The sequence below is a fragment of the Mauremys mutica genome, chromosome 19 (genome assembly GCF_020497125.1).
Source record: "Mauremys mutica isolate MM-2020 ecotype Southern chromosome 19, ASM2049712v1, whole genome shotgun sequence".
Classification (NCBI taxonomy): Eukaryota; Metazoa; Chordata; order Testudines; family Geoemydidae; genus Mauremys; species Mauremys mutica.
Genome location: NC_059090.1, coordinates 8094795 through 8122235, shown reverse-complemented (window position 1 = coordinate 8122235; position 27441 = coordinate 8094795). Strand labels below are relative to the sequence as shown.

Genomic DNA, 27441 nt, shown 5'->3' with positions numbered 1-27441 from the left:
CCTGTAGAACACAGGCCATAGAATATATCAGTTTCATTAGTTAATCTTTACCAAAGCAATAATGATCCCAGTGTGCATCTGGGACAATATACTAACAACGCATATTCATGGTGATGAATCATCATAAATAAAATAGAAATGTATTACATTAACTTTATACCCACACAGCATGTCAGGAGGTGAAACCATATCTACTAGTCAACATAGACAGCAATGATCACATGACATCACGAGCAATTCCTCCTCGGAGCATCTAGCATGAAGGCAGGAATATGGACGAGGTGAACTACTGGGCTGTCCTCCTCCTCTACTGTCTGTTGTCTTTGGGGAAGACACGAGGCAGAGAAATCAAACAGCACGAAACGAAGTGCGCAACAGTGACAAAGCACATCCTTCCTGAAACCAAGGAATCACTGAGCAAGAGGCCAGTGCATCACTCTTTGGGCTCACTCACATTTGAATCATTTGCGTAGCCAGCAGCTGTTTTTCCCTTCTAACATAACACAGGAAATCTTAGCACTCAGCAATCAACCCTTGTGGACCCTGATGGTAAAAATTACTTGTGATGCTTCCTTATGCAGAAAAGCCGGCTTTGCTGTTGAAACGGTGGCTTATCATGCTTGACTCCTCTTCGGCACCCGGAAATCACTGGGTATGTCCACACTGCAATCAGGAGGTGTGACTGCAGGTTGGGTGGACAAACCCACGCTAGCTTAAATTTAGCTTGCACAGCTAAAAATAGCAGGGAAGCAGCAGCAGCCCAGACTGTACCAGCCCACCTGGAACCCAGGGTACGTAACCACGTTCCCAGCTCATGGTCAAGTCCATGCCGCGGTGAGCTCCTGGCTATTTTTAGCTGTGTTGGGCGGATTAAAGCGAGCGCAAGTACGCCTACCCGAGCAGCCTTCCGACTGCAACCCAGTGACACTGTTAACTCTGTCTCATCACTGGGGCTCCTGGCATCAATTTAACATGAGGGAGCCAATTACTTTTGTATCCATTAATGACAAGTATTTATAGGCATGTGCCCAGCACCTTAGAACCAGGGCACATATTACGAGGCTCAAAGAAGGTATTTCTGACTCTTTCTATTACCACGCTGATCTACGTGGGGATGAAACAGAAGAAACAGCACGAGGATGATTCGTGATTTAAACTAAGTTTTCCTTAAAGTTGGCTAGTGAGTGGCAAGAGCTTTTTAAGGAATGCAGATTTCCCACTGCAGGAGAGCGGCAAATGAGGACTAAACTTTTGTCTAGGAACAGGATGGGTTTGTATTTTCAGAGCTACTCAGCCATGCGACACATACAGCACTGCAGCGGCACCAATGCACGTACTCCAACACAGACTCTGTAGCTTAGACCAAGCCTTATGTCAGCAGAGAGTTTGGCTGTGACACTAACTCCACTGACTCCAGCAGAGAATTTGGCTGCTGTTATTGGATCTGTGTTGGAATTTGAAAATCTACCTCCAGCGCAGTGCAGATCTTAGCATGTTGTTTGTGCATACAAACTACATGTGTGTTGTAAGCCAGGTTAGCCTCACCTCTGGCAATGGTCACAGCAATCAAGGATCTAACTGGTCTCCCATTCAAAGAAATTCTTACTGTTCTGTGCTGTGCAAGGACTGAGGACGGGGAGCACCCGTCAATAAAACTGAGTGTGGCAGGGGCAGAGGTTGTGTGCGTACAGGCTGGATACGTGAGCAAGCCAGAACTTGTCACTTTGTCCGGCTGCCAGGTTTTGTTCAAATGTACTTTAGAGTCAAGACTTGCACAGGGACCGGAACTTTCCTTTGAACAACAATGGAGCCCCTACGCAGTATTGCCAACTCTCACAATGTTAGATTGATATTGATCTTCTGATACTGATCTTGTGATATTGAGGGTTTAGGTTTTTTTCAAAGCCCCAGCCCCTGGAATCATGTGGATACATGAGAATCTCAGCTTGCGTTTTAAAAGAGGATCATTCCTGACCTCCATGGTTATGGAGATTTAATGCTGGAAACCAGGGGCCACGTGCACCTTAACGTAACAAAAACCAGAAGGTAAATACAAAGAACCCCAAAGTGTACTTTTAGTATGGTGTTACTTTTAGTTCCAAGGCCCGCTTCCAACATGTTGAGGAGCATCTCTGACTGGTATCCAAAGCTCCTGAGACACCAGCCCATTCATCCCAGAATATAACTAGTTTCCTAATGAATGGTCAAAATGAGAGAGAATCCAGCATAGCGATAGATTTATTACTCTACAGCAGCTGGCTAGGCTTAGTTTGGTGCCTGCTTTTTTCACTCCAGAAGGGCGTCTCTCTGCACAGCCAACGATGAGCAGACTATTAAGATTGGTGGTACAGACCATCACTGAACTGCCTCTGTGAGGTTCTCACATGGCTCTATGGATCTCCAGTGACCTGCACAGACCTTCCTGCTGATCCACAGAACAAAATAGTTTGAGGACCGCGCAGTGGAGCTCAGGAGGTGTCCAAGGAGGGGATCTTTGCCTTATTGAGTCATCTGAAGCCTGAAAAGTTGGGGAATCAAGATCAACAGAGGCTTTTCAAGTTTCCAAAGAGAGGTCCTAAAGTTACCAAAGACACAGTAGCCAAATAAGCTGGGAAAGAGAGGTCACCAATTAAAGGCCGTGTCAAGTAAAGCCTTGATGAAATTCAGTATTCCTGTCCCCCAAACTCCACTGCCTGCTGTTCTTCAGAGATGTTCCTGGGCATTTTCTTTCCTTACACAGACTAGTTAAGCTACCCACACCCTTCCTCTGTGACTTCTTTCACAATCATGTTCTAATATAGATTTTCTGCTGAAAAAGAAAAATTGTGTCCTGCTGTAGCTCCCTCAGACCTTTTAAAGGCTGCTACACGGAACAAAAGGCAACGTGGTGCTTCCGTTAAAGATGACCACCCTCCGCCCCAGTCAAAGCCAGGCTCTGTAAAGATTCAGATCTACAGAAGAGGAGCATTTGCCTTTTAGAAGCTAGCATTTGCCCATTGATCGCGCCCTAGTCTGAGCATTTCTGGGCTCCAGTAGTGCAGCGTGCATCTTGTCAGTTGCTTTACATATGATCTCGCAGACCTTGGCCTCATTTTTAAACTAAAGAGATTTAAAAAGTTTTAAAATTCTCATTCCTGCACCCCCTGAGTCCAACAAGAATAGAAGAATTGATTGCAAAAGTGACTTTTTAAACAAAGGGGGTGGTAAAAGGCTGGTGCTATCACCGGTTATCTCCTGGAGTTCCTCTATATTAAAGCATGCCATCGGATGAACAATCTGTTCGAGTCCAACTGCTTCTTCCAAACTGAGAATGGATGAGCCGTATATGGAACATACCAGGAGCCGGTTATTAATACAGCTCCGATTCAGCAATACCTTTCAGCGCGTGCTTTGTTGAATCTGGATCGACATGGTTAACCCAGACGTGCCTATAGAATGGGTCCATTTGACGTGTCGCTGCAGATAGGAACGAGCCAAATTCAGAGCACATATAAAAGGTGAAACTCCACTGAGGTCAGCCACTTACACCAGGTCTGAGTCTGGCCCAATGTCTCACGTCCACTAAGTAGGTTTGAGAATTTTTAGTGGAGGGAGGGATCGGATTGGCTTAACCTTTTCGATGATTTCCAATATGTCATTGCTACAACTAACTGGACAGCACCAATAGTGCACTAGGCGCTTTCTGGATGTACCAGACAAGGACACGACTACAGACACGGCCCCAGTGCTGGAGGAAGGACACACCCAGGATGTGGAGTATTCGCCTCGGTAAGCTCCCCCACTCAGAAGAGCCTACAGTCCAAACAAAGGATGGGAGTTGGAGAGAGCAGTGGAGGATGTTCTGTTATGTACTGAAAGATGTCCTGCCATGCAAGGGCAACATTGGACAACACCATATGGGCCTTGTGGCCGTTCTGTCCCGGGACAGCAACACTGTACTGTGCTATTATTAAAGTGCATGGACTGCATTAGTATGCAGAAGATATCATGTGATCAGCAGAGCATCCAGTTTCAGAAGATGCTACCAAACTAGAATCCCAGTTGCTGTGCACTAGCTGAATTAAGAGATGGCAATCATACCGGCAAGCTTTCCACCCTCTGGGACACAGACAAGCAGTGCTTACATGGCAAACCGCACGGGTGTGGGATCATTATCCAGGCAATGCCGTTTTAGAGTCGCAGGCTGCAATTCTACCCTGAAAAGCAACTATGTAAAAATGATTCCTCCTTCCCTAACAGATCTGCAACCTGGGAGTATTCCGAGTCAGAGCTGCAGACTCCAATGACAAACGTAAGCTCCTCCTACTTCCTCCCGCAGGTACAAGAGAACTCATGCTTCATCTACAGAATTGCTAACCAAGTTCCAAATGCTTGACTCCACCCCCGAGGCTATAGTGCCCGACTTCCCCTCTCTGTCAGCCTTTGCCCTTCTAGGTAACAAGTCTACACACTGTAGCATTGTAGAAAGACAAGGGTGGGACCGTTCCCACCCTATTACCAAAGCAAGGACAGCAATACACAGCCAAATAGGTACTTACCGCAATGTGGTTGAGAAAAGCCTACCAGCCGCTGGTGTGTGCACTTTCTATACATTTTCAAACACACTAGCTTTATTCTCTATCGCGTGCCAGGTCCTGTCTACACGACAGGACACTCTAGATTCTGATCAGAGGCTACGTGAGGAAGCAAGTTACAAAGGAACGGAAAAAACCTAGTGAGAAAACAAGTAATCGAAGAGGAGTCATTACCTGCCAAAGCTTGGTTCACTTTGCTGGGCTTGGGCATCTCGACCGGCAGATTCGGGACACTGGGGAGAAAAAAAAAACAACAACAACAAAACAAAATGTTTAACATCACCGCACGGATGACAGACAAGATGGGGCAATTCAGCGGCACGTGGCATTCTGGCCAGTGGCCACTGAGAGAACTGTGCTTGTGTTAGCTGCATTTTCCCATCGTACCTAGCAAAGTCAATCACTGCAGAATTAGGTCTCTGGTGCATACCAACGTACAGCGGGGGATACAGCAAAGGCAGAAAGGCATTAGACCTTCCCGGTGACTTGCTGCACTGGTGGTTGATGCTAGTGAAAATAAAAGCAACCCCACTGCAAAATAATAATACCAACTACTCTCATATAGTGACATGCAGCAGTAGATCTCAAAGCACGTGACAATGGAGATGAGCCCCATTTTACAGGTGGGGAAAAATGAAACACAGGGAGGTGAAAGTCGCAGCAGAAGTCTGGTGTGAATCCCAGTCCGAGCACCCTATCCACTGGACCCAGGGGCGGCTCCAGGCACCAGGGCACCAAGCGCGTGCCTGGGGCGGCAAGCCACGGGGGGGCGCCCTGCCAGTCACTGTGAGGGCGGCAGTCAGGCTGCCTTCAGCGGCGCCCCTGGGGGAGGTCCGCCGGTCCCGCAGTTTCAGCGGCAATTCGGCGGTGGATACGCCCAAGGCGCAGGACCAGCGGACGTCCCGCAGGCGTGCCGCCGAAAGCTGCCTGCCTGCCGTGCTTGGGGCGGCAAAATACATAGATCCGCCCCTGACTGGACCGCACTGGGATATGGGAATGGGAACGCAATGGGAGGTCCAAGAGACCTAAAGGAGTGAGGTGTCCAATTTCCCTTGAGTCTGACCGCCCCGCTTGGAAAGCCCAGCCTAGCGCCTTTAGGAATTGGGGGGGCGGGGGGAGGGGGTTTCCAGCGGCCTGCAAGGGGACGGAATTTGAGATACCTGGGCATGGGCCGCAGAAGCGTGTTCTGCCGCCGCCGACGATTAGGAAGGAGAGCGAGGGCAGCAGATTGAAAACACACCGAGACAAGAGGTCACAGCAGGAGGAAGAGGGTCCGGGTTAAGTGGAGCGGGGAAAGGAGACCAAGGGCTTGTCTACACGGACACCAAGCCAGAGTGTGAATCTACAGCACACTAGCTGGCCACGAAGTCACGTCCCGTGAGGACCCTGCACAGTAGATTCACACCCTGGCTTGCCGCGTGGTAGCCGCCCATGTAGACAAGGCCCATATAAATGGAAAGGGAACATCCAACTCTGATGTTTCAGGTACTGGGGTTGAGAGACCACTTCAGTCTAGGATGGAGTATTAGCCAAGGAGGACTGGTGGCCGTGCTCTGCAGCAGGGAGATAGTCAGTCAATCCCAATTCACTCAGTGTAAGATAGGAACAATCATGTTCTACACTTGCACAGTGCCTGTCACCTCAAAGAAACCCCACAGGGCATCACAAACTATGCACATACAAGACTACTGAAATGCAGCCATCTCTGGGGTGGAGGGAAGAAAGCAACAGGCACAAGCACACAGCACAACGGAGGGGAGGGGCAATTTTGCACAGGATATTAGAGCAAGAGAAGCGGCAGCACCACTTTTACAAAAAGCAAAGGCCACAGGGTCTAAGGGCTCTGGGACGGATGGACCGATCCCCCCTCTCTCCCCACATGCCAAGAGAAGCTTCTGTTTCTAGGCCAAAAGAAATGAGATCGACCGCCATTAAAAATCAGATTCCAAATACTGCACAAAGCAGGTTCTCTATTTAATAACTTTCAAAACCCACTTTCCTGTTTTCTCCCCCCATTTCTCCTCCTACCTGACGTGCCTTGAGACGCACTGTAACTCAGACAGAGGTTATGGGCTCGAGGCAGGAATCCACTGGCTGAGGTGCTATAGCCTGCGTTTTGCGGGCAGTCAGAGGAGAGGATTATAATGGTTTCTTCTGGCCCTACGAATCTGCATCATGGTGTTTTCCCAGCCGGCTATTTCAGTGGCTGGGTTTTCCCCCTCACACTAAGCTGTCCAGAATTTCGCAATCTTTTCAAGTGACACATCCCTTCACTGCTCTCTCTAAGGGCATGTCCAAAGCCCACCGAAGTCCCTGGAAGGGCCCCAAGGGATTGCCAAGAGCTTGGATTCGACCCTAAAATCCATTTAATTCTTCACGACATTCCTCTTCTGATTTGGCCTCTTCCTAGCAGTTCTCTTCTTGGTGTTTTTTAATCTCTTTCCTCTCTAGCCCGATCTCTTCCCACGCCCCGTTTCTACCCTCCACCACCACCCTCCTCGGTCACCTCTCAGGAGCAGAGCCACAGCGAGGATGCATCTCGCCCTCCAAACGCAAGGAACGTTTTCGAGGCTCAATGAGCGAAGGTGAATTTGAGGATCGCTCTACCAACATCAATGAGCTGACAAGCCTGAACCAAAAGGGCTCGCCTCCTCCCTCCCGAACACCGCACAGGACAGAGCGACGTCCCATCCGGAAGAGCTGTTCTCTCAAGTTCTAAGCTTTGGGTCCGTGATCCCAGCACATGACAGCTGGAAATCCTCCCAGCTTCACTATTCTGGGTGGAGCTATCTCCTGCTCCACCGCACCTCCATGTCATTACACACACACAAGCTAGCCGGTTCATCCCCCGCCCCGAGTGGAGAGTTGCTGACTCTAGTGCTATCACTTCATTTTTTTTCTTTCTTGTGGACGGCAGAAAACACTAAAAAAATGCAACCAAATCCTTGGGTCTGCGGGGAAGGTGGGTGGATAAGTGAGGGTCTCTTACAAGGTATGTCTTCAGAGAATGACACAAGAACGGCATAGCTCTCCTCCCCGTTTGCAAGAGTACTAAAAAGCTCCAGAGAGGCCTCTACAGATGAGAGAGAGCAGCAGAGGTGCCTCATCTATAATTCCTCATAAGTGCAACTTTCAATGGTGGTAACAACACTGGAAGCTCAAGAGTAGCAGGGCTCAGGTGTTACCACCACCCTGCACTCGTGGGCACTGCTGGTGAACTGCACGTCCCATTTTTGCCAGCTAAGGAAAGAGCAAGTAATGCAGATACCAGGCATCCACTAAGTACTTGTACGTCCCGCCTCGCCGGAGTAGCTGAACTGGAGAAAGCACCACTGCCCCCTGCAAAGCAGAAGCAAAATCCCTCAGCTGGAACAAATATATCGAGGTTTCCTGTCACTGCTACCGTATATAGAAGGGTGGAACATTGGCTAATCTGTGCTCAAAATGTGCGCCGGACACCCACGAGGACAAGCACTGTGCCTAGTGCGTATTTTTTCGTTAGGGTCACAGACCCGAGCCTGGTGAAATGGAGGGAAGTGATGGGTCCTCTTGCTGGGTAGACCCCTCACCATATGGTTTTGCGGGTATATTCAAAGCCACAGTACAGGGTATAAAGTTTTGTGCCAATGAGTCACTCACCAAAGACTGACCCTAGATGCAAGAACCACAGGGCAAGCCAGCTGACCAAGCTGCAGCGAAATGAATTGGGAGCATTTTGTCCTTCGGCTACACGAGATGTTAAGGAGTTGGGCAAAAGGGCAGAGCCTGAGACTCCCGCTGTTGCTACCATAAACGGAGCTACAGCAGAAGTAATATTTTGGGGGGCAGGACACGCCCCTCAAAGACTCCTCTCATCTGCTGACACAGTCAAGCTCACAGAGCAGTATTTCCCTCGGCCCATGTCTCCGACAGATGCCTGCACACCGACGTGTCTCACCAGACTTCCCAGACACTTGTCTGAAGCTGCACAAGACAGAGAGGCCTTGCCGTGAGATTACTCGCTGTTACGTCAGCAGCATCTTTGTTTTAAGAGCCTTTATTTTAAAGCCGCTCTTTCTACCTTGGCACAGGAAGAGCTGACTGGGTTTGACCCAAACTACGTTGTTCTGAACAAGTAAAGCATCTGCCACACATACATGCTCAAAGAGAAAAAGGCAGACATGACAACACTGCTGCATCACCTTCCTTGCAGGCGCCGGGGAAGAAATCAGACCGTCTTTGACATCCATTTCGTCTGCAGTTGCCTGTTTAGGACAGAGTGGACTTTACTCCCATGACACCAGAGTGCCAACGACTCTGGGCAACTCACACTAACACGCCTAAAGCTCGGGGTCTGTATCACCCTCTATCCAGCCAAAGTTCTGCAGCCCCCCATCACCACAGCAGCTGAGCCCCTCCCTGTCTTTAACGCAGCAAGCCTCACAGTACTGGGAAAAGGTGGGTCAACCTCCCTCACTGAGGCAGCCCTTGCTAAGGGTCAGGACACAGCAATACCCCTCTGAAGGATAATTAAGCCGATATAAGTCCCCATATGGACAGTGCTAGGTTGGTGACAGAATTCTTCCATCAACCCAGCCATCGCCTCTCAGGGAGGTGGATTACTGATGCGGATGGGAGAACCCCTCCTGTTGGCGTAGGCAACGTCTACGCTCCACTGGAATTTGACCCACGTGTTTCTAACGAAAACAGTGCCAAGCTGGGGAACAGTAAAGTTTAAAGCTTGGATTAAAACCCCAAAGACAAATAACTCCAAGGCCTTCGGAGTACAATAGTTCTCTTATGTTTTGCAGATGCCTGATCATTTTGTACCACCTGCCTGAACAAACAGCTGCTTGTAGAGTGATGGTGGAGGCCCGTCAAGCAGAAGCCTGAACAGCTGCAGAACTGCTTTTACTGTGGCACAAACAGGAAGAATTTGCTGCAATAATTTACCTTAAAGTGCCTTGGCTATAATGGGGACATGACATGAAGCATTGTTTTAATGGGAACCATAACACCTAGCTCTTTTCAGCAGGACATCTCCAAGCACTACTCAAAGGTGGTCAGTGGCTTTATCCCCATTTTACAGATGGGGAAACTGAGGCACAGAGAGGCAAAGTGATTTGCCCAAGGGCACCCAGCAGAGGCAGGAATAGAACCAAGGTCTCCTGAGTCCTAGTCCAGTGCCCCATCCACTAGGCCACATTGCTATGCTGTAAGTACACTGAAGCTGAGGGAGGTTTGACTCACTCAAACTAGCCACCTGAGCTCAACCCCAGGGGGCTGGGCAAGCTTTGACTTGTGTGGCTAGCAAGGTGGTGCAGTGGCTATAATCAATGGGCTGTAATGAAAACTCTTCCCACCCACCCCTTAGTAGCCTGAGAAAACACCTCATGTACCCACCCAGTTGCTCTTCCGTCCATGCTCTGAATAACTAGAGCTAAGCTGCCGATGTGAATAAGGAAACAACAGCAGGACAGAATCACTGACCTTGGGAAAACTCTGTTTCTACAGAAGATCTGTTCCTCTTTCCATCAATGTTTTAAAGGTTGCCCAGGCTCTCTCTGCAGCACTCTGTATTGATCTATTAGGATGCAAATGGCCATGCCTGATCTGATTCTGAACAAAAGAAACCAGACTGAGCACTACAAACCCAGCCCCAAAAATACATTTCCTGCTTCAGAGTGGCCCAAACTCGCCGGTACTTGTGTTTTTACAGAGGACACAGAAGTCTAAATCAGATCTCACTCAAGAGAGACATTTTGCGTTGTGATACCCGGCCACCTGGGGACGTCTACACTCCAGCTGGGAGGTGTGTGCCCCAGCCCGGGTAGACAGATTCGCACTAGCTGCGCTCAAGCTAGCGCCCTGAAAACAGCAGCGTGGGTCCCCGCCCAAGTCAAAGGCTGCCCAGCCCCCTGGGTCTGAGCGCAGGCGCATAGCCCAGGACTGCGCATGCCGCAACAGCCACACTGCTGCTTTTGGCAGGCTGGCTTGAGCGAATCAAACCTCCCAGCTGCGCCCATGGATCATTAGCAGTTAATCCTGAGCAACATCAGGAGTAAAATCACGTGCTCCTGGGAGGCCGCATGGCTGGGTAGGTAGCACACAATGAAAATTCTGGACTCCCATTTCACAGAATTATCATCACACGAGCTAGATTTCTTTAGGGGTTTTTTTTAACAAAATGGGAAACAATAGAAAGTGGTTTGCTATTCTTTGCATCTCAGCTGTGCTATGCGAACACAGTGAGAAAGTCCCTGCGCTAAAGCGTTTCCCTCCTCGTCTACAGACCAGACAGGTGACTGGTGGGAAGGGAAAAAGAGAAAGTTGCAGAGCAGGAATCGAACCCAGCCCTGATTCCCTCCTCCTTGCCCTAGCCACTACGCCCTGCTGCTTCTCACAGGGTGCTCCACCCTGACAAATGCTGAACATCTGCCCACCTCCAGTAAAGTCAATGCAAATTGTGGGTATTCGGCACCACACCCATAATCTGCAAATACTGCGTATGTCAAACCACTGTAAACTCACCCCCCCCCTTTGATTTTTAAACTCACAGAAACTAGCTTACAGCTATGAAAGCCTCCTGCCACCACATGCTGCTGAACTGAACATTTGGGGCCAGAGCTACCCTGGGTTCAATTTCAGTCACGTTAATGGAATTACACCAGGGATTACGTTGGCCCGCTTTATAATTATTATGTTGTCGAGCGGCTTCCCGCAGCAGTGTTAGATCTTCCTTTATTACATCAAGGACGCTTCTTACCAAACGTCAGCGATTTATTCCTCTCTGTAATTAACCAGCGCGATGCAAAGAGCATTACTACGCTGCGCTTCCCATCGCTTTGAAATCCACCCTTTCCCACTCCTGGGGTTATCTTCAGAAAGCAGCCGAGCTCCCAACAGGCCCAGGGCGCCAGCAATTGGCAGGTGCTGACTGTACTGTAGTTTCTCGCTGCTACACATCCGGCTGGCAGTGGGAATAATGAATACACCGTTCTTACGGAGAGGTGTTGCAGCTGCCAATTTCACAGTGCTTTGCAAAAGAAGGTCGGCGTCCCCACCCCCATGCTACAGATGGGAAAATAAGGCACCGAGAAACAAAATGACTCCCAAAGGCAACCCAGCAGGGTAGTGGCAGGGCCAAGAATGGACCCCCCCACCCCCGTCTCCTGAGTTCCAATCCAGTGCCCCACCCACTGGGCCACACTCTTTCCTGCTCCTCTCTGTAATTCCCTTGATCTAGCAATGATTCACGGGAATCAGGAATTTAACCTCCCTTTGAAAAACGTGTTGAATCCCTCTGCACTGCCCAGGATAAATGTAAAATTAATGCATTTCGTTCAGCTGCTCCCGCTGCTGCAAAAGAGCAGACCCCGTTCAAACCATATTCTAACCTGCCATGTTCTTGCCAGTGTAGAGAGAAATACACGTTATACTTGTGTTTCAGACCTAGGTATCCTCCAGGGGGGACGCACGGTTGCAGCTCTGCCTATTTCTTAATTCGGTTACATTCAATTCAAGCTACACTGATCTGTGGCCACTTTAATTCTGAATACGAGCATCCACACAGGGGTTTAATGTGATTTAACTAATCCACTTAAAATTCACTCGTATTAACTTTCCCGAGGGCCCCCCTCTCCGTGTGTAGACAAGTCTTTGGACAGGAAACACCCAGAGATGAAAGGACGGCAAACCTGTTCATTGGGTGGTTGCTCTGGAGACTCAAATCTCTTCACTGCCCCCTGTACACACAGGTCAGCGTCACAAAACCCAGACTCAGAACGGTCATCAGACCAGTCGGGGCTCTGAGCGCGGCCTCCAAAACTAGAAAGGGTCTGTCACAACGGAGACGCATCAGCAGAGCTTGGTGCTGGAAGCTCACCCAGACCCCCAGCTCTTAGTCCCTTATGTTCACTGACACTGAATCAGCCACAAACACTAACATTCCCCTGAAATGTACAAGAGACAAAGGAAGAGACGCATATGGACTGTGAGGGAAGTAAAGAAGAAACATTTTGCAGAAACAAAGCCTAGCTGAGGAGGGAAAGGGGAGGAGGGGGGATCTAGTGTATAAAGTAACCCAGGAATGTCACAGCTAGAAGTAAAATGAAACACATTGTGAGAGTCGGCTGCTCGGGTTTCCTCTAATACAGGGGTATTAGAATCTTTTCTGTTGGAAAATGGAATTTCACAAGCTGGAGAACAGAACCCCAGACAGGAATAATTAACTGGGCTTCCGACTCATGTGGAAAGAAAGGGAGAAGCCATCCAGGGCTGTCTGCTCGGGGTAAAATCGTCGCGTTCACAGCCTACCTTTTAAATCTGCTGCTATTTCAGGCCCAAATTACCCTCACTGTTCCCCTTCCCTGTGTGTACAGTCAGACGGGGGAGGGAGAACACAAGAAAACCCCCAGAGATTCAAAATCCAGAGTTAGGAGGATGCCACAAGGCATCCAGAAACATCCTCTGACACAGAGTTGCACTGCCCATCCTTTCCTGAATCCCAGGGTGTGAGCTTGCTCCTCCGATGCTACTGTCCTCCCCCCATCAGTGCAAGAGCCTGGTCTCTGGAGCCACCCCAGAGTCTCCCCCAGCTCTACTGATAGACATCTGCCAGCATCAAATCAAGGAACAGCTTTTCAAGTGAATTTCACATGGAGTGCACCCGAAACAAATGACAAGGGAATGGCTAGGATACAGGCTAATATTAGATATCGTCCCCACCCCACCCTCCAAACCCCCCCCCCCCCCCCACAGCTAAGGCAGAAACCTCCACAGCCAGAAGCTCACAGGGTAAAGGAAGCCAACAAAACTCTCACCTTCCAAACCAAGTTCCAGTCCCCCAGATTTGGCCTGACACTCTCCTCACAGCGATATCAAGCAGCTCTCTCCTGCTCCATGCACTGACTCTAACAGCCAGAGGATGATCTGGAATGAGCTAGGGTCAAGCCACAAAGGCAGATTTCATAGTCTGCAGGTAGGACCATTCCTGAATCACCTTTTGCAGGTGTGTCTCGTTTCCCACACCCCTCCAATGACCCTGAGAGGATAAGCCATATTCCCTGTGGTGCTGCATTGTTCCCAGCAGATGCCTGATCAAGTAACCCCTCCACAGCCTCTAAAAGGCTTAATGGGCCATGGATTACTGTGAATGTTGTGGGCACCACACTGTCTGCAAGTAAAGTCAGCCCGTTTCATGGCTCACCAATGGGCACCCCCACCTGCCAAGCGACGGACCAGCTTCCTCCAAAGCCACCTTCGATATACTAACAGCTCACAGCCCTGGGGCCCTCCAGGACTGTGCGACTCTCAGTCCAAATCCTAACCAGGGCCCTAGGGAGCAGTTTTCAACGGGTCCCAAAAGCTTAGTGCACGTGGGGAAGAGAAGGAAATGCAATGGCTCTTCGGGCGCTCTGGTACTATGCTGCTCAGTGGGGATTAAGAATCAATCCAGTCCAGCATCAGTGACAAAGCATATTAGCTAGGAGCGAGCTTATCTGAGCATCCCTTAATGCTCCTGAGATGACAGAACAGTTTGGTTCTGTTTGTGAACCAGTGTTTCCAAACCGGCTGTGTGTTTAGTACAGGAAACAGTAGCCCACAAGACACATGAGAGGGGCTGTATTCTTCCAGAGGAATGCCTGTCTTCTCCTTGCACGAATCCACAGAGGTAGCAGAAATGAGCATGATCAGGAATCAGTTACTCCCCTTCCTTGATTTCACGGCAGCCCTTATCCCACAAAGAGCTCACGCCACCCTCCCGACTAACAGATTTATCTGGGCATAAGCTTTCGTGGGTAAAAAACCTCACTTCTTCAGATGCATGGAGTGAAAGTTACAGGACTCCATGCATCTGAAGAAGTGAGGTTTTTTTACCCACGAAAGCTTATGCCCAGATAAATCTGTTAGTCTTTAAGGTGTCACCGGACTCCTTGTTGTTTTTGTGGATACAGACTAACACCATCGCCCCCTGATACTTGACCACCCTACTGCTAGTACCTAACCTAGTCTCAGGGAAGGTCTGTCTTTGGGTGATGTCTGCAGTACCTCTCTGTTCATTCCTAAAGCCTCCTTCCACATGGCTCAGTACGCACTTCGCAAACAATGTATATAAATGCCCCACTGAAATGCAGCCACCTCTGGGGAGGAAAGTCAGCAGCCAGCTAGGCCAAGAGCCTAGCGCACTGTGTAGTAGTTTGGAAAGAGAAGGGGAATTTGGGACAGGAAGAATCTTTTCCTCGTATGCAAAATGCTAGAGATTTAACGTTCAGCCAGGGCTTCATCTGTAAACGTCTCGTCTGAATGTAGACTATAATACCGCAATGTCAGAAATCAGAGTAAATGTTTCTTTTTAAAATCAGGACACCGAGGCTCAAAAATAATTTTAAAAAAACCATTCAAATCCCCCTTACTACCATCCTCTTGTATTAACAATACAAAGCACTTTAAAAGTCCTATAGACTATTCACAACCTTCATGTTGTTTATATTTTTACACTGGATCAGCCTAGACAATTCAACTAGCCCAGTGAACTAGCAAGTTCGTGTTCAGATTCTCCTGCACACATACGATGTTGTTATTATTACAGTGAAACACACATAGCTCTGTATCAGAGGGGTAGCCGTGTTAGTCTGGATCTGTAAAAGCAGCAGAGAGTCCTGTGGCACCCTATAGACTAACAGACGCTACATCGCTCTGTAAATGGACACAGCACTTTACAAACACATGGGCTCAGGCAAACTTTCACTGGACATGAAGTTCTCCCACTTTCTTTCCAGGAGGCCACTCACACGAGTAACAGCTACATGAGTAATACTTTGCAGGATCGGGCCCACAGGTAAATCACTTGTCGGGTCCACAAACAGCTTTGCAAACACTGCTAGGGGAGGTGTAAATCCACAACAGGGAATTGTTGTCACTGGAAATCAGCCAAAAACAGTCACAAAAACGTTTCCATTAGTCCTAGTTTTGGTAATGTCCTTTTTAAACCACAAATCTAAGAGCCAACAATATTTAGTGCTTTTCATTTACATAGTGCCAAACGTTTTACAGAGGAAGGTCAATATTATCCCCACCTGGAAAATGGGGAAACTGAGGCACGGTGTGGTGAGGTGACTTCCCAAGGCCACACAGAAACTCGCAGGCAGAACTGGGGAAAGACCCAAAGTCTCCTGACTCCCGACCCAGTCCCAAAGGAGTTCTTTGAATTCTGCTGGGGGCAGGGGAGTTGTGGACAGAGGAAAGAAAGCCTCCAGAGAGCCAAGGAGATCTCTTTGGAGTCATTGCCTGGGTCCTGGCATTGTGATCTTCAGATCATGCAGACTGCACCTTTCAAGCATCTGAAACTGACTTAACAGGCCAAGCAGGTTTCTTGTGTTTTATTGAGCAGAAAGCAAGCAGTGCGGAGAGATGGAATGCAACGGTAACAAACTGGCCCATGAACTGAGATAGTCCTTGCAGCAAAGTGTACTGCAAACCATGGTCTTTTGTATAGCCAACAATTCATTTTTTACATATAGCTACATTACAACTTGTAAATGGCAACCTGCAGAGGTCTCTGGGCAATGCCCAAAATAGCGGGACAGATAAGCAGCAGCTTAATTTCTGAAACAGTTTTCAGAAATCACTGCCTGACGTTATTTTGGGATCTCTATTCAGCTGTCCTCTCCGCTACTGGGGGAAGTGCACATGATACCACACTGCACTTCTCCGCATGAGGCCTGGCCAAATGATGCACAATAGGACTGAGAAAATTCAGCTCTTTAGAAAGTGCAGAGAAACCAGAACGATTCCAAGATCATAACAGCTGGGAAATGAGCCCCCTGACTTCCGAATGCTTTCCAATGGGACAGGAATTCTCTCAATCTGATCTTGCACCACAACAAGGCTGCTGAGACAGCAGCTTCCTCTAGGAGTGTTAATTGCACCTCGGAGAGTTTAAAGAAACATTATTTAGTGATCAACAGAGCTCTGCAGTTTGGATGCAGTGACCACATTACACTGGAGTTTTCCTTTCAACTCAATTTGATTGTCCATCAGGAATAGCTTTGTGTAGCGAATTAGGGAATCATTCCCGCTTTCAACGCTCCCTTATTTGTTCTGTAGTTTGAGAGAGGACGGGAGATGTTATTTGTTGATGGGTGAAGGATCTGAAGTATCATAAAAGCGGCACATAAGCGACATACAAGAGCAACAGGGGTCAGGAGAACTGGAGTACCTCTGCACTGGAAAAATATGCCTCCAGCCAGCGAGTCTCAGGGCTTGTCTACACTGCAAAAAAACCACACCAGCCCCAAAACCACACACACAACTGGTGGTACAGTCTCAGAGCCTGGATCCACTGACTAGGGCTTGCAGGGCTAAAAATAGCATTGTAGATATTCAGGCTTGGACTGGAGCCTGGGCTCGGAGACCCACCCTGCTCACTGGGTTTCAGAGCCCGGGGTCCAACGTCTACCCTGTTATTTTTAGCCCAATAGGTAACTCGGGCTCTGAGTTGAGTCTCGCTACTGCAGGCTCCTCCCTGCCCCCCTTCAAGTATTGATAAACCCCTAGAAGAGTGTATTCCTGACTCTTGTGGCTGACCCGCTGTGTGACCCTGGGGAAGGCCCATCTGTGCCTCGGTTTCCCCATCTGTAAAATGGAACACAGATCTACCTCCTGGGTGGGAGGGGTTTGCGGTCTTAGCTCTTCTCTGTTTGCAAAACACTTGGAACGGAAGGTGCTTTACAACTAACAATCCACCTCTTGCTGCTGCTATTTGTAAAGGGAAGGAATCCTATGCAGGCTGGAATGTTTCTGAAGAAAGGAGGACATCAGCTTGTTCCACTTGGGAAACTGAGTCAGGCTGACACTTCTGCTGCTGGGAGGGAGCAAAAATGGGATGTGTCACAAAAGAGCCGTGTCGCACCAAAACCCAGAGAGGAAGCAAGCAGGAGGACAGGGCTGAGAGGTGCACATTGGCTTGGCAGTTTACAGAGCCTCATCAGGTCAGGTACACACGGGAGTCTCCTCCCTCTCTGAACAGATAAACAGGAGAGGGCACGTTCAGCTTCATTGCTTTCCTGGGAACGGGGGCACGAACCACTCCAAGAAATGTAACACCATGACACAGAAGTGGGGCAGCTCTAGGGTGAGCAGACAGCAAGTGTGAAAAATCGGGACGGGGGGTGGGGAGTAATAGGAGCCTATGTAAGAAAAAGCCCCAAATATCGGGACGGTCCCTATAAAAATCGGGACATCTGGTCACCCTGGGCAGCTGTTAAAGGCAGAACAATGAAATGATCGAGAAAAACTCCTGCACCCACCTCTGCACCCAGTCACAACACAGTCGCCCCCTCCCCAACACAGCCACGACGCTCATTGAAACACTTACCTTGTAGCGTAGGCAGGAACCAAACATGCCCCCACCCCGCTCCGGTTCCCTTTGCCGTGCTGTAGCCCAGTTCAGGAGACACAGCTAAGAGCCCACTTACACCACAAGATGGAAACCTGTCTCACCCGGGTCAGGGAACAGCCAGCCGTGTAGTGGCGGTAGCATGAACAGAATTCTACACCGGGGAGGACTGTAGTGACGCAGAATCAAGCGAGACCAAATCCCTGGATAGAGCATGGGACCAAGTGCAGCACTTCTGCTCCACCTCGGCTACTCCTTTGAGAACATTCGGAAGCCGTCCAGAAGCCCCCACCAGAAAGCGGAGAAAACAGAAAGCCCCAAGCAGCCAGTCCTCACGAGACAAGCCTCCGACTGTGTTTTCAAAAACTGACATTTCTGCTGTGCTTTCAGTCCTGCCACGTCAGGAAGACGCTGCTCATGGCTAAGGCTAAGGTTTTGTCATGATTATTCTTCAGTAGAAGCCATAGACAGGTCATGGGCAATGACCAAAAATCCTCGTGACCTGGTCCTGACTTTTATTAGAAATAACTATGACAAAACGGGAAGTGAGGAGGGTCCAGTACCAACGGCCGCGGGGGCTTCTGGGTCCCCCTGCTGCCACTGCAAGCTGGGAGCTGTGGGGGGGCCCCTGGTGCAAGCCCCCTCCCCCGCCACTGGTGGTGGCTGGGAGCTGCAGGGAGGGCTCCCTGCTGCCTGCATTGGTTCGGAGCTTCAAGAGCTCCCCGCTACCCACAGCGGCTGGGAGCTGTGCGATCCCTTGCTTCCCGGCAGCCGAGAGCTGCTGGACCCCTGCCAGCTGACACCTCCAGCCACGCTGCCCCGGGGTTGAAGCGGAAAACGTCACCGAGGTCTCGAAGTTATGGATTCCGCGACCTCCGTGACAAGATCTTAGCCTTACTCACGGCATCAGAGCACATGGAGAACAAACCGCGGCTCTGATTATCCAGTCAGACCTCAGCATTTAACCTTATAAAGCTGGAGGCTCTGTCAAATATAATGGGTCAAATTCGTCAGTGGCATCACTCCACTGACTTCAGATACGCCAGAGATGAACTTGGCTTAGTGCCTTCAAAGGTGAGCAGCACAAGAAAAACAACACTGGATTTATGCTTTTTCCGTTTTTTTTTTTTTTAATTCTTTGTCCTGATAAAAGACTTTCCCAGATTTTTTAGTTTCATAAAAACTAAAACTTAGAGCCATCAAGGAGGGACTTTCCTGGCTGACTTACTGGCGGTCTCAGACGCACGCCGTGAGCACTCTCGGCCCGTCGTTGACGGGACGGGGTTCTGAACGCGACTCTTTTACAGCTGGCTGTTTTTGGGGGGGCTTCTGTGTTAACTCAGTTTTAAACTGCCTGAATAAAACCCTGTCCCTTCCATTGACCACCTCCCCCTTCCTGGAATGTGCCACATCAGAATCCTACCAAGTTCTCCAGGAGCCCATAGAGACTTCTAGAGAAGACCTGGCCTCGATTCCTAATGTGAAAAAACAAGCGGGGAAGAACGCAATAGCTTCCTTCCAGGCCACCTTTATCCATCACAAAGCAGCCAGACAGGGCAAAACTACATTTGTTTCTTTCCTTTGTCATATCCAACCACTGTTATGTGGGTCTGGACTCAAATGCCTGCTACATGGCAAATTCTAGCAGGTCAGACTATGCTCTCAAAGGCCCTAAACGCACTCGGTTTCTGTACCTGACTCCGTTAGACGCCGACAGTCCTGGGCTTGGGCCTCCGGCTCCCCCGGGCTGAGGCAGCGCCCATGCACTCTGTGTATTGAGTCTCGGCGCTGACCTTGCTCCAGACAAGGTTGGTTTGTTATAGGGCACAAAGCCGAGCCCAGAAGAGCTTAGTGCAGCTGTCCGACTGGAAACCTGCGGTACAGCCGACGAACTGGGGAGGTTTATCATGGAGTGCCGATAGCGCGTGGTGATGGGGCCAGTTCCGCTATTCAACAAGCACTGTTGACAAGAACAAGCCACTGCCGTGTGAAGGGGCCCCGTGGCCGTGGTCACCGGATACGGGGTGTCCATGCGCCTCTGAATACCTCGTCGGAACCTGGAGCTCTTGTTGGTCTGGACCAGCGATACAAAATCAATGTCGTAGTTGTAGCCCAAGGAGCTCAGGTCTACGTGCCGAAGGCCATGCGTGAAGGCTTGCTCCAGGAACACACAGACCTTCATCTCATACGGAGACCACCCGCCTTCGTCATTCTGCCACTCCCACACGATGCCCTGCCCGGCCGCGGAGTCTTGAGCGAAGAGGTGTCTGCGGACGGATCGCATGGTTCCTGGTTCAAGAGAAACAGACGCTGGACGTCAGTCAAGACCACACAAAAACATGGCTACGCAGTATCTATGGAGAAGTGGCACCCTAGGGTGCTTTAAAAGTGCTTATGGGAGTCAAGCACCCAACTCCCTTTGACTTTCCATGGGAATTCGGCATCCACGTACGTAGGGCACTGTAGGAAATCACACGCAAAAGGGACAGTGGAACTTTGCTGAAGTCACCACCCAAGGGCCAACCACCCAGGTCTGGTTGCTTAGTAGATGTGGGTCTTTTGGAGCTTGAACAATCCTGGGAGATGCTTTGAAATGGCCACTTTGCCAGGTACTGCACCCACACATACACACGTGTGTGCGACAGTCCGAGGCAAACCTGGGAAAGCAGTTTGAAAAGTCCAGAGAGAGCAGCTGTTCTTACAGAGGGAAGGGGAACAAAACCACGGCAGAGTCGCTGGTTCAAGGGTTATTCTAGACCAGCAGCGGGAGCTCAAGCCTGCTCACATCTCAAAGGCTCTGCTTCCCAGCAGCAAAGTGATCTGAGAAGCACATTTCCCCTGGTTATTTTTATTAAAACCTGCTCAAGAAACCAACCAATAAAAGAGGAAATTAAAAGTCAGCAAAAATGTCTTCCCCCAGCAGGGACTGAACCAGCGCAGGCACCGGCAGCATCAGAGGGGCCCCCAGAACTCCGCTCCCCCACGGTGCTGGTGTCTTTGGGGATGAACACATAAGGGGAAGGACCAGGGAGGCACGAGCAAACCTTCACGTTCACAGAGGAAGGCTTTTCAGCAGCTCCAGCGCTTGTGCAGGAGAAGCACCCAGGGGAAAACGTTCAAAAGCACCCAAGTGGCTCACAAGCCTAAGTCACCCAGGCACATCGGAGCCTCAGTCCCAATGACTTTCAATGCCTCCTAAGTGCCTATGTCACTTGGGAAAACAGGAATCAGGAGCCTAAGTCACTTAGATGCATTTGAACATTTTAGTCTCATGGGAACTCCCCTGGATTCAGCCTCTTCCTACATTGCTCTGCGGGTTTGGTTTGGATTCCAGGATAATGTGTTTGGTTAATCATATTTTGCGCTCTTTGGGTACAGCATTGTGACCAGTGTTGGGCTGTAGGGATCTGACTTTCAGGTGTGTGACTACAAGACCTTTTATAGAGGTGCAGAGCTGTTCTAGTGACTCACTATGGCAACCAGATCAGGAGGGTCTCATTAGCTCCAACACCTAACAGGCTGAGAATTCCTTCAAGGTAAAAGAGCCAGAGGGAAGGGACAGGCAGGTCAAGGAACATCCCTAGGAGCAGATGGCTCAAACAAAGGCTTATGTCTGTAAGTGCAGTCCTGCCTCAGGGTTCTGTTACATAAGTTAAAAATAAAGAAAGAGATTATGGAGCATAATCTATCACGAGCGCTGCAGGGAGAGCGGGGTGGGGACTTCCCTGATTTACGAGAACCTGTCATCCACGAATGCCCAGATGCTTTGCAAACATTAAGCCTCGTGACCCTGTGAGGCACCCATTTTATGACGGGGAAACTAAGGCACGGTGTCAAAGTGATTTGCCCAAGGCCATCCAGTGAGTCAATGACAGGACTAGAACTCAGGAGTCCTCACTCAACCACTGGACAACGCTGCCCCTCACATACCATTACATGTGTCCACATGAAAAAAAGAGTTTCATGATTACTTTAAAGCACTATCACCAATTAATACGACCTCAGTATCTCATATGACGGCTGTTTTGTGGTCCTCCAGCATATTACAGAAATTGGCTACGTGGCTCTGGGGGCTCAGAAAGTTACAGATCACTGCTTTAGAGGTTAGCTCAGCAAGAGACTGCTCCGTACAAGGGCACTGACTGCTCTCGGTTTACTCTGCTGTAGCAACAGAATACTGACCCATGACAAAAGAAAACACGTGACCAACGCTACTTAAGAGCGACTGAAAGCAAAGGAGCTCTAGTAACTTCCCCAGGGCTACCCTTAGATCCAGCCTTTGTAGCTCAAACATCAGGAAACCCTAGTGGGTCAGATTCTCAGTGTAACGCTGACATCAGGAGACAGGCTGAGGTCCACCAGCTGAGGAGCCGGCTCTGGGATGGGAAATCAGAGTCCGTGCCCCCAAGCAAGTTCCAGGAACTGCTCCCAGCTTGCTGTTCCCTGAAAATGAAGCGAAGGAGGGGGCGTGATCTCACAGCACACCTGGATCCGCAGCGAGACACACAGGTGAAGGAATGCGGGGGGGGGAGAGGAATGGGGATGAGATCGCAACCTCGAGGTGGCGCAAAGGCAAAAATTTAAGAGAGGTAGAGCAAACCTCACCCCTGACAGCTAAAGCAGCCGCCCAGAGAGTCTGTACCATGGACAGACCACAGGATAAAAGCAGCACCAGGGCTTTCAGAGCACGGAACCGCAGCACCCACCACCCCCAGCTGTGGGAAGAGGTGGCTTTTGGGACGACATACAGTGTGAGGCGGTACCGCCCTGGGATACCCTGTGGGCAGGGCATTGGCTGTTCTTATCTTGGCCACACAGACAGTGGTAGCTTTAGGACAGTTCCTGAACCCGCCTGATATTTACTTCTAGCTACGCTGCGCAGACCAGCAGCTGAGGCTGGCTTCTAATCCAGCGCCTGAGATCCGCCTCTGCAGCTGTCGCTCCCTTTCTATGGGGATGTTAGACCTGTTAACACTGGCTTCCTGTTATTCTTCCTCGCTTCCTTTGAAGAGCCTACTTGTCTGTCTAATAGCAGCAGGGAGAATGCAGTGGCCTCTTTTTCGCTCTGTTTAAAGATTTTCATAGGAACGTTTCCTGCGGAGTTTATTTTATCTCCAGCACATTACAAAGGTCAGCTGGCTGATCGTTTACAAAACGTTCATGTCGAAAGGCAGGGAGCCTTGCTCAAACGGGGGAGCTTTGAATATAACTGCATCACCAGAAGGGGAGGGAGTGGGGACAAGAGAGTTTTAAAGGATCACACTGAAACGCAAACCGAACAGGTGGCAACGTGTCTGCGGTCCCTGCAGCAACGGATCCAAATCCCAGCCAGGCCATCTGGGTCCAGCGTCCCTTCAAGATCAATTTACTGAGCCCCATGCGCTCACGGGGAGGGGACTTTCAGATAAGATCCTCAAAACAGAGCCAGCAGCCCCGACATTAAAGGTTCCATTATAGTTTCATATGAGTAGAGGTTTGACCCCAGGGTCCTTTGCCAAAACGTTCACTCCGCCACCCTAGCTGCTACCTTCCCTCCACCCCAGAGCTGGCTGCATTTCAGCAGTCCCTGCCTGCATGAATATAATTTGTGAAGCGCGGTGGAATCTTTTCCAGTGAAAGGGACTAAGAGAAGCAAGATACTAGAGCATCAGTAGCTGCTTTCAGAGAGATTGCCCCTCTCCTGGGGGAGGATATTCTAGTCACAGTTTGGCCATTAGGACAGAATGGTGCTCCCTGGGTGGTCCTCCAGCCCAGCTGCTCACAAGATTCCACCTACACCAAGAACCAGATCCAGTGTTGAGACCATTTGAACTCACCACCTAGCTGGGACAAAGCCCATCGCTTTTACCGATTCAATCACCTTGTCAGAAAAGGACCAATTTCCAAGAGTAAATGGAGGGCCTAGAGAGAGGGGATCATTGGCTATGGCGGAGAGCAAGGCCTGAGAGTTAGGACTCCTGGGTTCTGGTCACTGAGCAGGATGGAAAGAGGCAGTCCTGGTGCCTGCTTGGTGAGCTCCACAGCAGTTTTCAGAGAATTATGTGCCCCACCCAAACAAGGCTGCTGGGTGCCTAAAGAATATTCAAAGCCACTGGTGCTAAGCCAGCGACAGACACTCCCAAACACACTCATCTTGCTGATGACGTCTCTCACCCGGGACACCTTCCTAGCCAGGTGTCAAAGCCCCAGGTACCTCCCAGAGCGGTGCCCAGCCCAGCTGCGTGCTACTCACCCTAACATTAGAGCAAGAAAGTAGGAATATGGGCCGGGGACATGATCAAGAAGGCCATGGCCGTCCTTGCTTACAGGCCTGCCATTTAGGAATCATCCGATCACCCCTCACGCTCCGTGAACACGGCTGATTACTGGATTCAAGAAATCTGAACATTTCTGCCCTTCTCTAAGGCCCTCAGAGCGAACCAAGCCTTGCCACATCACGGGAGGCAGGTGTTCGCTCCATTTTACAGATGGGTAAACTGAGGCACAGATAGGCTTGTGCTTTCAGAAGTGACCACTAATGTCGGCTGTCCACTTTGAGACACCCAGGTCTGATTTTCCAGAGGTGATGAGCACACAAAAACCCCATTGAAGCTGTAGGTGCTCACTACTTCCGGGGAGGGGGGGGGAAGGGGAGTCAGCCCCTAGGTGCTAAAGGTGATCATCCAGATGTAATAGCCACTAAACGGTTGGCTTGAGTGACCTCCTTGGGTTGTGCAGTGAGTCAGAAGCAAAGGCGGGAACAGAACCCAGGTTTCCTGGCAACTAATCCTGCACCTTGCCCTCAAAAGCCAACCTCCCTCCTCCCTGGAGGGAAGGGAAAAACCAGTGGGAAAGGAAAATCAATGTGAAAATCCTATGTCATTCTGTGGGGATTGCAGGCATGAGCTCAGCAGCGTTCACAGGGTGCTAGGCCAAGCCAGAGCAGCTGGGGCTGCAGCCGGGGAGCGGTGGGACAAGGGAATCAAACACAAGTGTTTTAATCACAAAAAGGCCTTTTTATGCAACTCCTCTGAAGGGATGTGCACCGGGGAGGGGCTGGGGGGGGAGGCATATGGTTCTAAGACCCCAACCTTGCAAAGCATTTAAGCACATGTGCAATTTTCAGCACGAGTGATCCCAGTGAAGCTTTAAGTGCACAGTGATCTGAATACAGCCGGGAAAGAGGTTTCTTACCTGTGTCCTGTCGGAACTGCATCAGGCTTGGTATGTCGATGACATAAGGGGCGAGCGTGGCATCCGCCTGCCCCAACGGGATACTGCTGCTGGCCAGCCCGGCTCCCGATCGTCTCCCCTTCTGCGCAGGGGCTTGGAGCGCCTGTTCGATAAAGCTGCACACGCCCCCTCTGTATGGCCTCCACCTGCCGAACTCGTCCTGCCATTCCCAAACAGCTACTGCAGGCAGGGCGGTATGCCCTGGCACGGAATTGGGGAGCCCAGGTGGCCCAGCAGAACCGCTTCCGGCACCCAGCGCTGCTGCCATTTTCCAAGGTCTGAAAGCGAGCCGAGTCAGAGCGCGTTGTTCACCTACCCTCAAACCATCCTCTCCAAGGGCGTATGTCAGGCCTGCAAAGAGAGAGACAAGACATACAGCGCTAATAAATAAATGTGTTGGCCTCTAAGGTGCCACCAGGACTCCTCGTTGTTAGAGCTAAGAATGACAGCCCTGAGCCAAGAGCAGGCAATCCTGCAGGTAGGTGGCAAAGTCTATGAACCCGGGGGGGAGGAAATGCAGGTGTTTCTCCATGGAAGACAACTGGGAGGTGAAATCGCTGAACAATCCAAGGGGCAGTGGTAACTCAGAAGCGAATCAATTTCAAAACCAGGGGGTTAAATGTAGTTTGGGGTCCTACCCAGGCCTGAATCCTGCTGCCAACGTTGAGGGGTTTACAATCAAACCGACAGTGTAAGCTTTTGGGGGCAAAGACTCTCAGGGTTAGACCCCAGGCACATTATGTCAGCACTGACAAGCAGGCCAACATGTGGTGCAACAGGAACCCAGGATTTCCAGTGTTATTCGTTACGGGTATTGCAATAGATCTAGAGGCCCCGATCCAACACACAACCAAAAACCAATCACTGCCCTCCTCCCCATGCCGCAGTCAAAGGGTCAATCTGTGTGTCACACTGTAAGCTAACAGCCTTCTAAAATGACCTGGGTCCTGAAAAGCTCAAGAGCAGGGCACCATTTAACCAACAGAGCAGCCATCCGTCGGCTGGAAGGTTTCTTCCATCACAATCAGAGGCACGCGTCCGGTGAGATGCAGGTAGCCTCCACTGGCATACGCAGCTCTGCGAGGCCCTTTGGGAGGTGGGCGCTGTGGTTTGTTATTTCCAACTCATCCATATGGAATAAAGCAGAGACACCCAGATGGCTGCATTCACAAGAGGAGAGCGATGCATTTTAAAGAAAACGACAGCTAATGAGTCATTCCCGTGCAGTTCTACCCAACGCCCCCGGGCATAGGAGCCGCCGGCGGCAAATAAGACCCCCCCCTCAGATCATTTGATTAAAAAAAAAAAAAAAGAATCTTGAGACATTTGCTGCTATCACTTAGCACCCCCAATGTCCCAGGGGTGGTTATTTTACAGCTTGGAATTAAAAGTCACTTCAACAAACCCCAGGTGCAAAATCTCAACACCTGCCTCGTGTGTTATTTTTACATTGGATTTCACACACTGCTACTCAGCATTGCTTGGATCATCTCAGTTCAGGGCTCTGCTGCAGAGTCTTCCATCTCCTCTGGTGCCCAGTGTATGCAAGCAGGGGGTACTCTGCGCCCCACTGGGAAAGGGACCCCCGTACATGAAGGCCTCCTGCCTTTCCAAATATACGGTGGCCTGGATACCCATCAGCAAAGCAGGCCATCGGGGGAGGCTCTGCTTTGGAGGGGGTCACACAATTGATTTGTGCTCCTTTGAAAATGTAGCAGCAGCAGAAGGGAAAAAAAGAGGTCACGGCAGAAATAGATCTATTAACCCTTTCACTTACGTGGTAGCTTTCCCCCAAAGCACTACGGCCTCAAAACCGAGGTGGGGGTAGACATCCTCCTTACCGACTGTACAATGAAATCCTGGGTCACGATTGGCTGAAAAGAGTCACCTAACAAACTGTCTACTGTTGACCTCTGAGGAGGTCAACAATGCTTAGCTATCCGGAGGAGCAGCAGCTGCCAATCAGCACTAAATATGCAAATCAGGGCATCCTGATTGGCTGCAAGTGAGTTCCGTGTAAACGAAAATTCACTTCCTAGTAGGTAAGTGATACTGGATCAGAAAACTGAATCTAACGGGATGTGGGCTTCCCAGTTTATGCACCTAAATGGAATTCTAGCCTACAGCTGTGTGCAAGGATTATGAAATAAACGCAAGTTCCATGTCTTGGGCAAAGCACTTTGGCAACTTGACGTTAAGGCTGTATGTTTCTATTAGTTACTGAAGGGTATCGGGGTAGGGGATTCCTAAGGGAAATCTGTACTTTCCTTTCTGTTT

General features: G+C 50.0%; 1 protein-coding gene across 5 annotated transcripts in view; it reads right to left on the bottom strand.

The window, feature by feature from the left end:
- The window catches only part of DTX2 (deltex E3 ubiquitin ligase 2), a 60058-nt gene that overhangs the window by 24389 nt on the left and 8228 nt on the right, over nt 1-27441 (bottom strand). For 4 of the 5 annotated variants that reach the window (XM_044993522.1, XM_044993527.1, XM_044993524.1 and 1 more), the window contains exons 3-5: nt 25126-25515; nt 19647-20241; nt 4749-4807 (exon numbers count right to left, since the gene is read on the bottom strand). In XM_044993522.1, the coding sequence (XP_044849457.1) occupies nt 4749-4807; nt 19647-20241; nt 25126-25432 (961 nt within the window). In that variant the 5' untranslated portion in view covers nt 25433-25515. Of the gene's footprint in view, nt 1-4748; nt 4808-19646; nt 20242-25125; nt 25516-26941; nt 27074-27441 lie in introns of those variants that run through there. The other variant, XM_044993523.1, reaches the window with a different exon arrangement.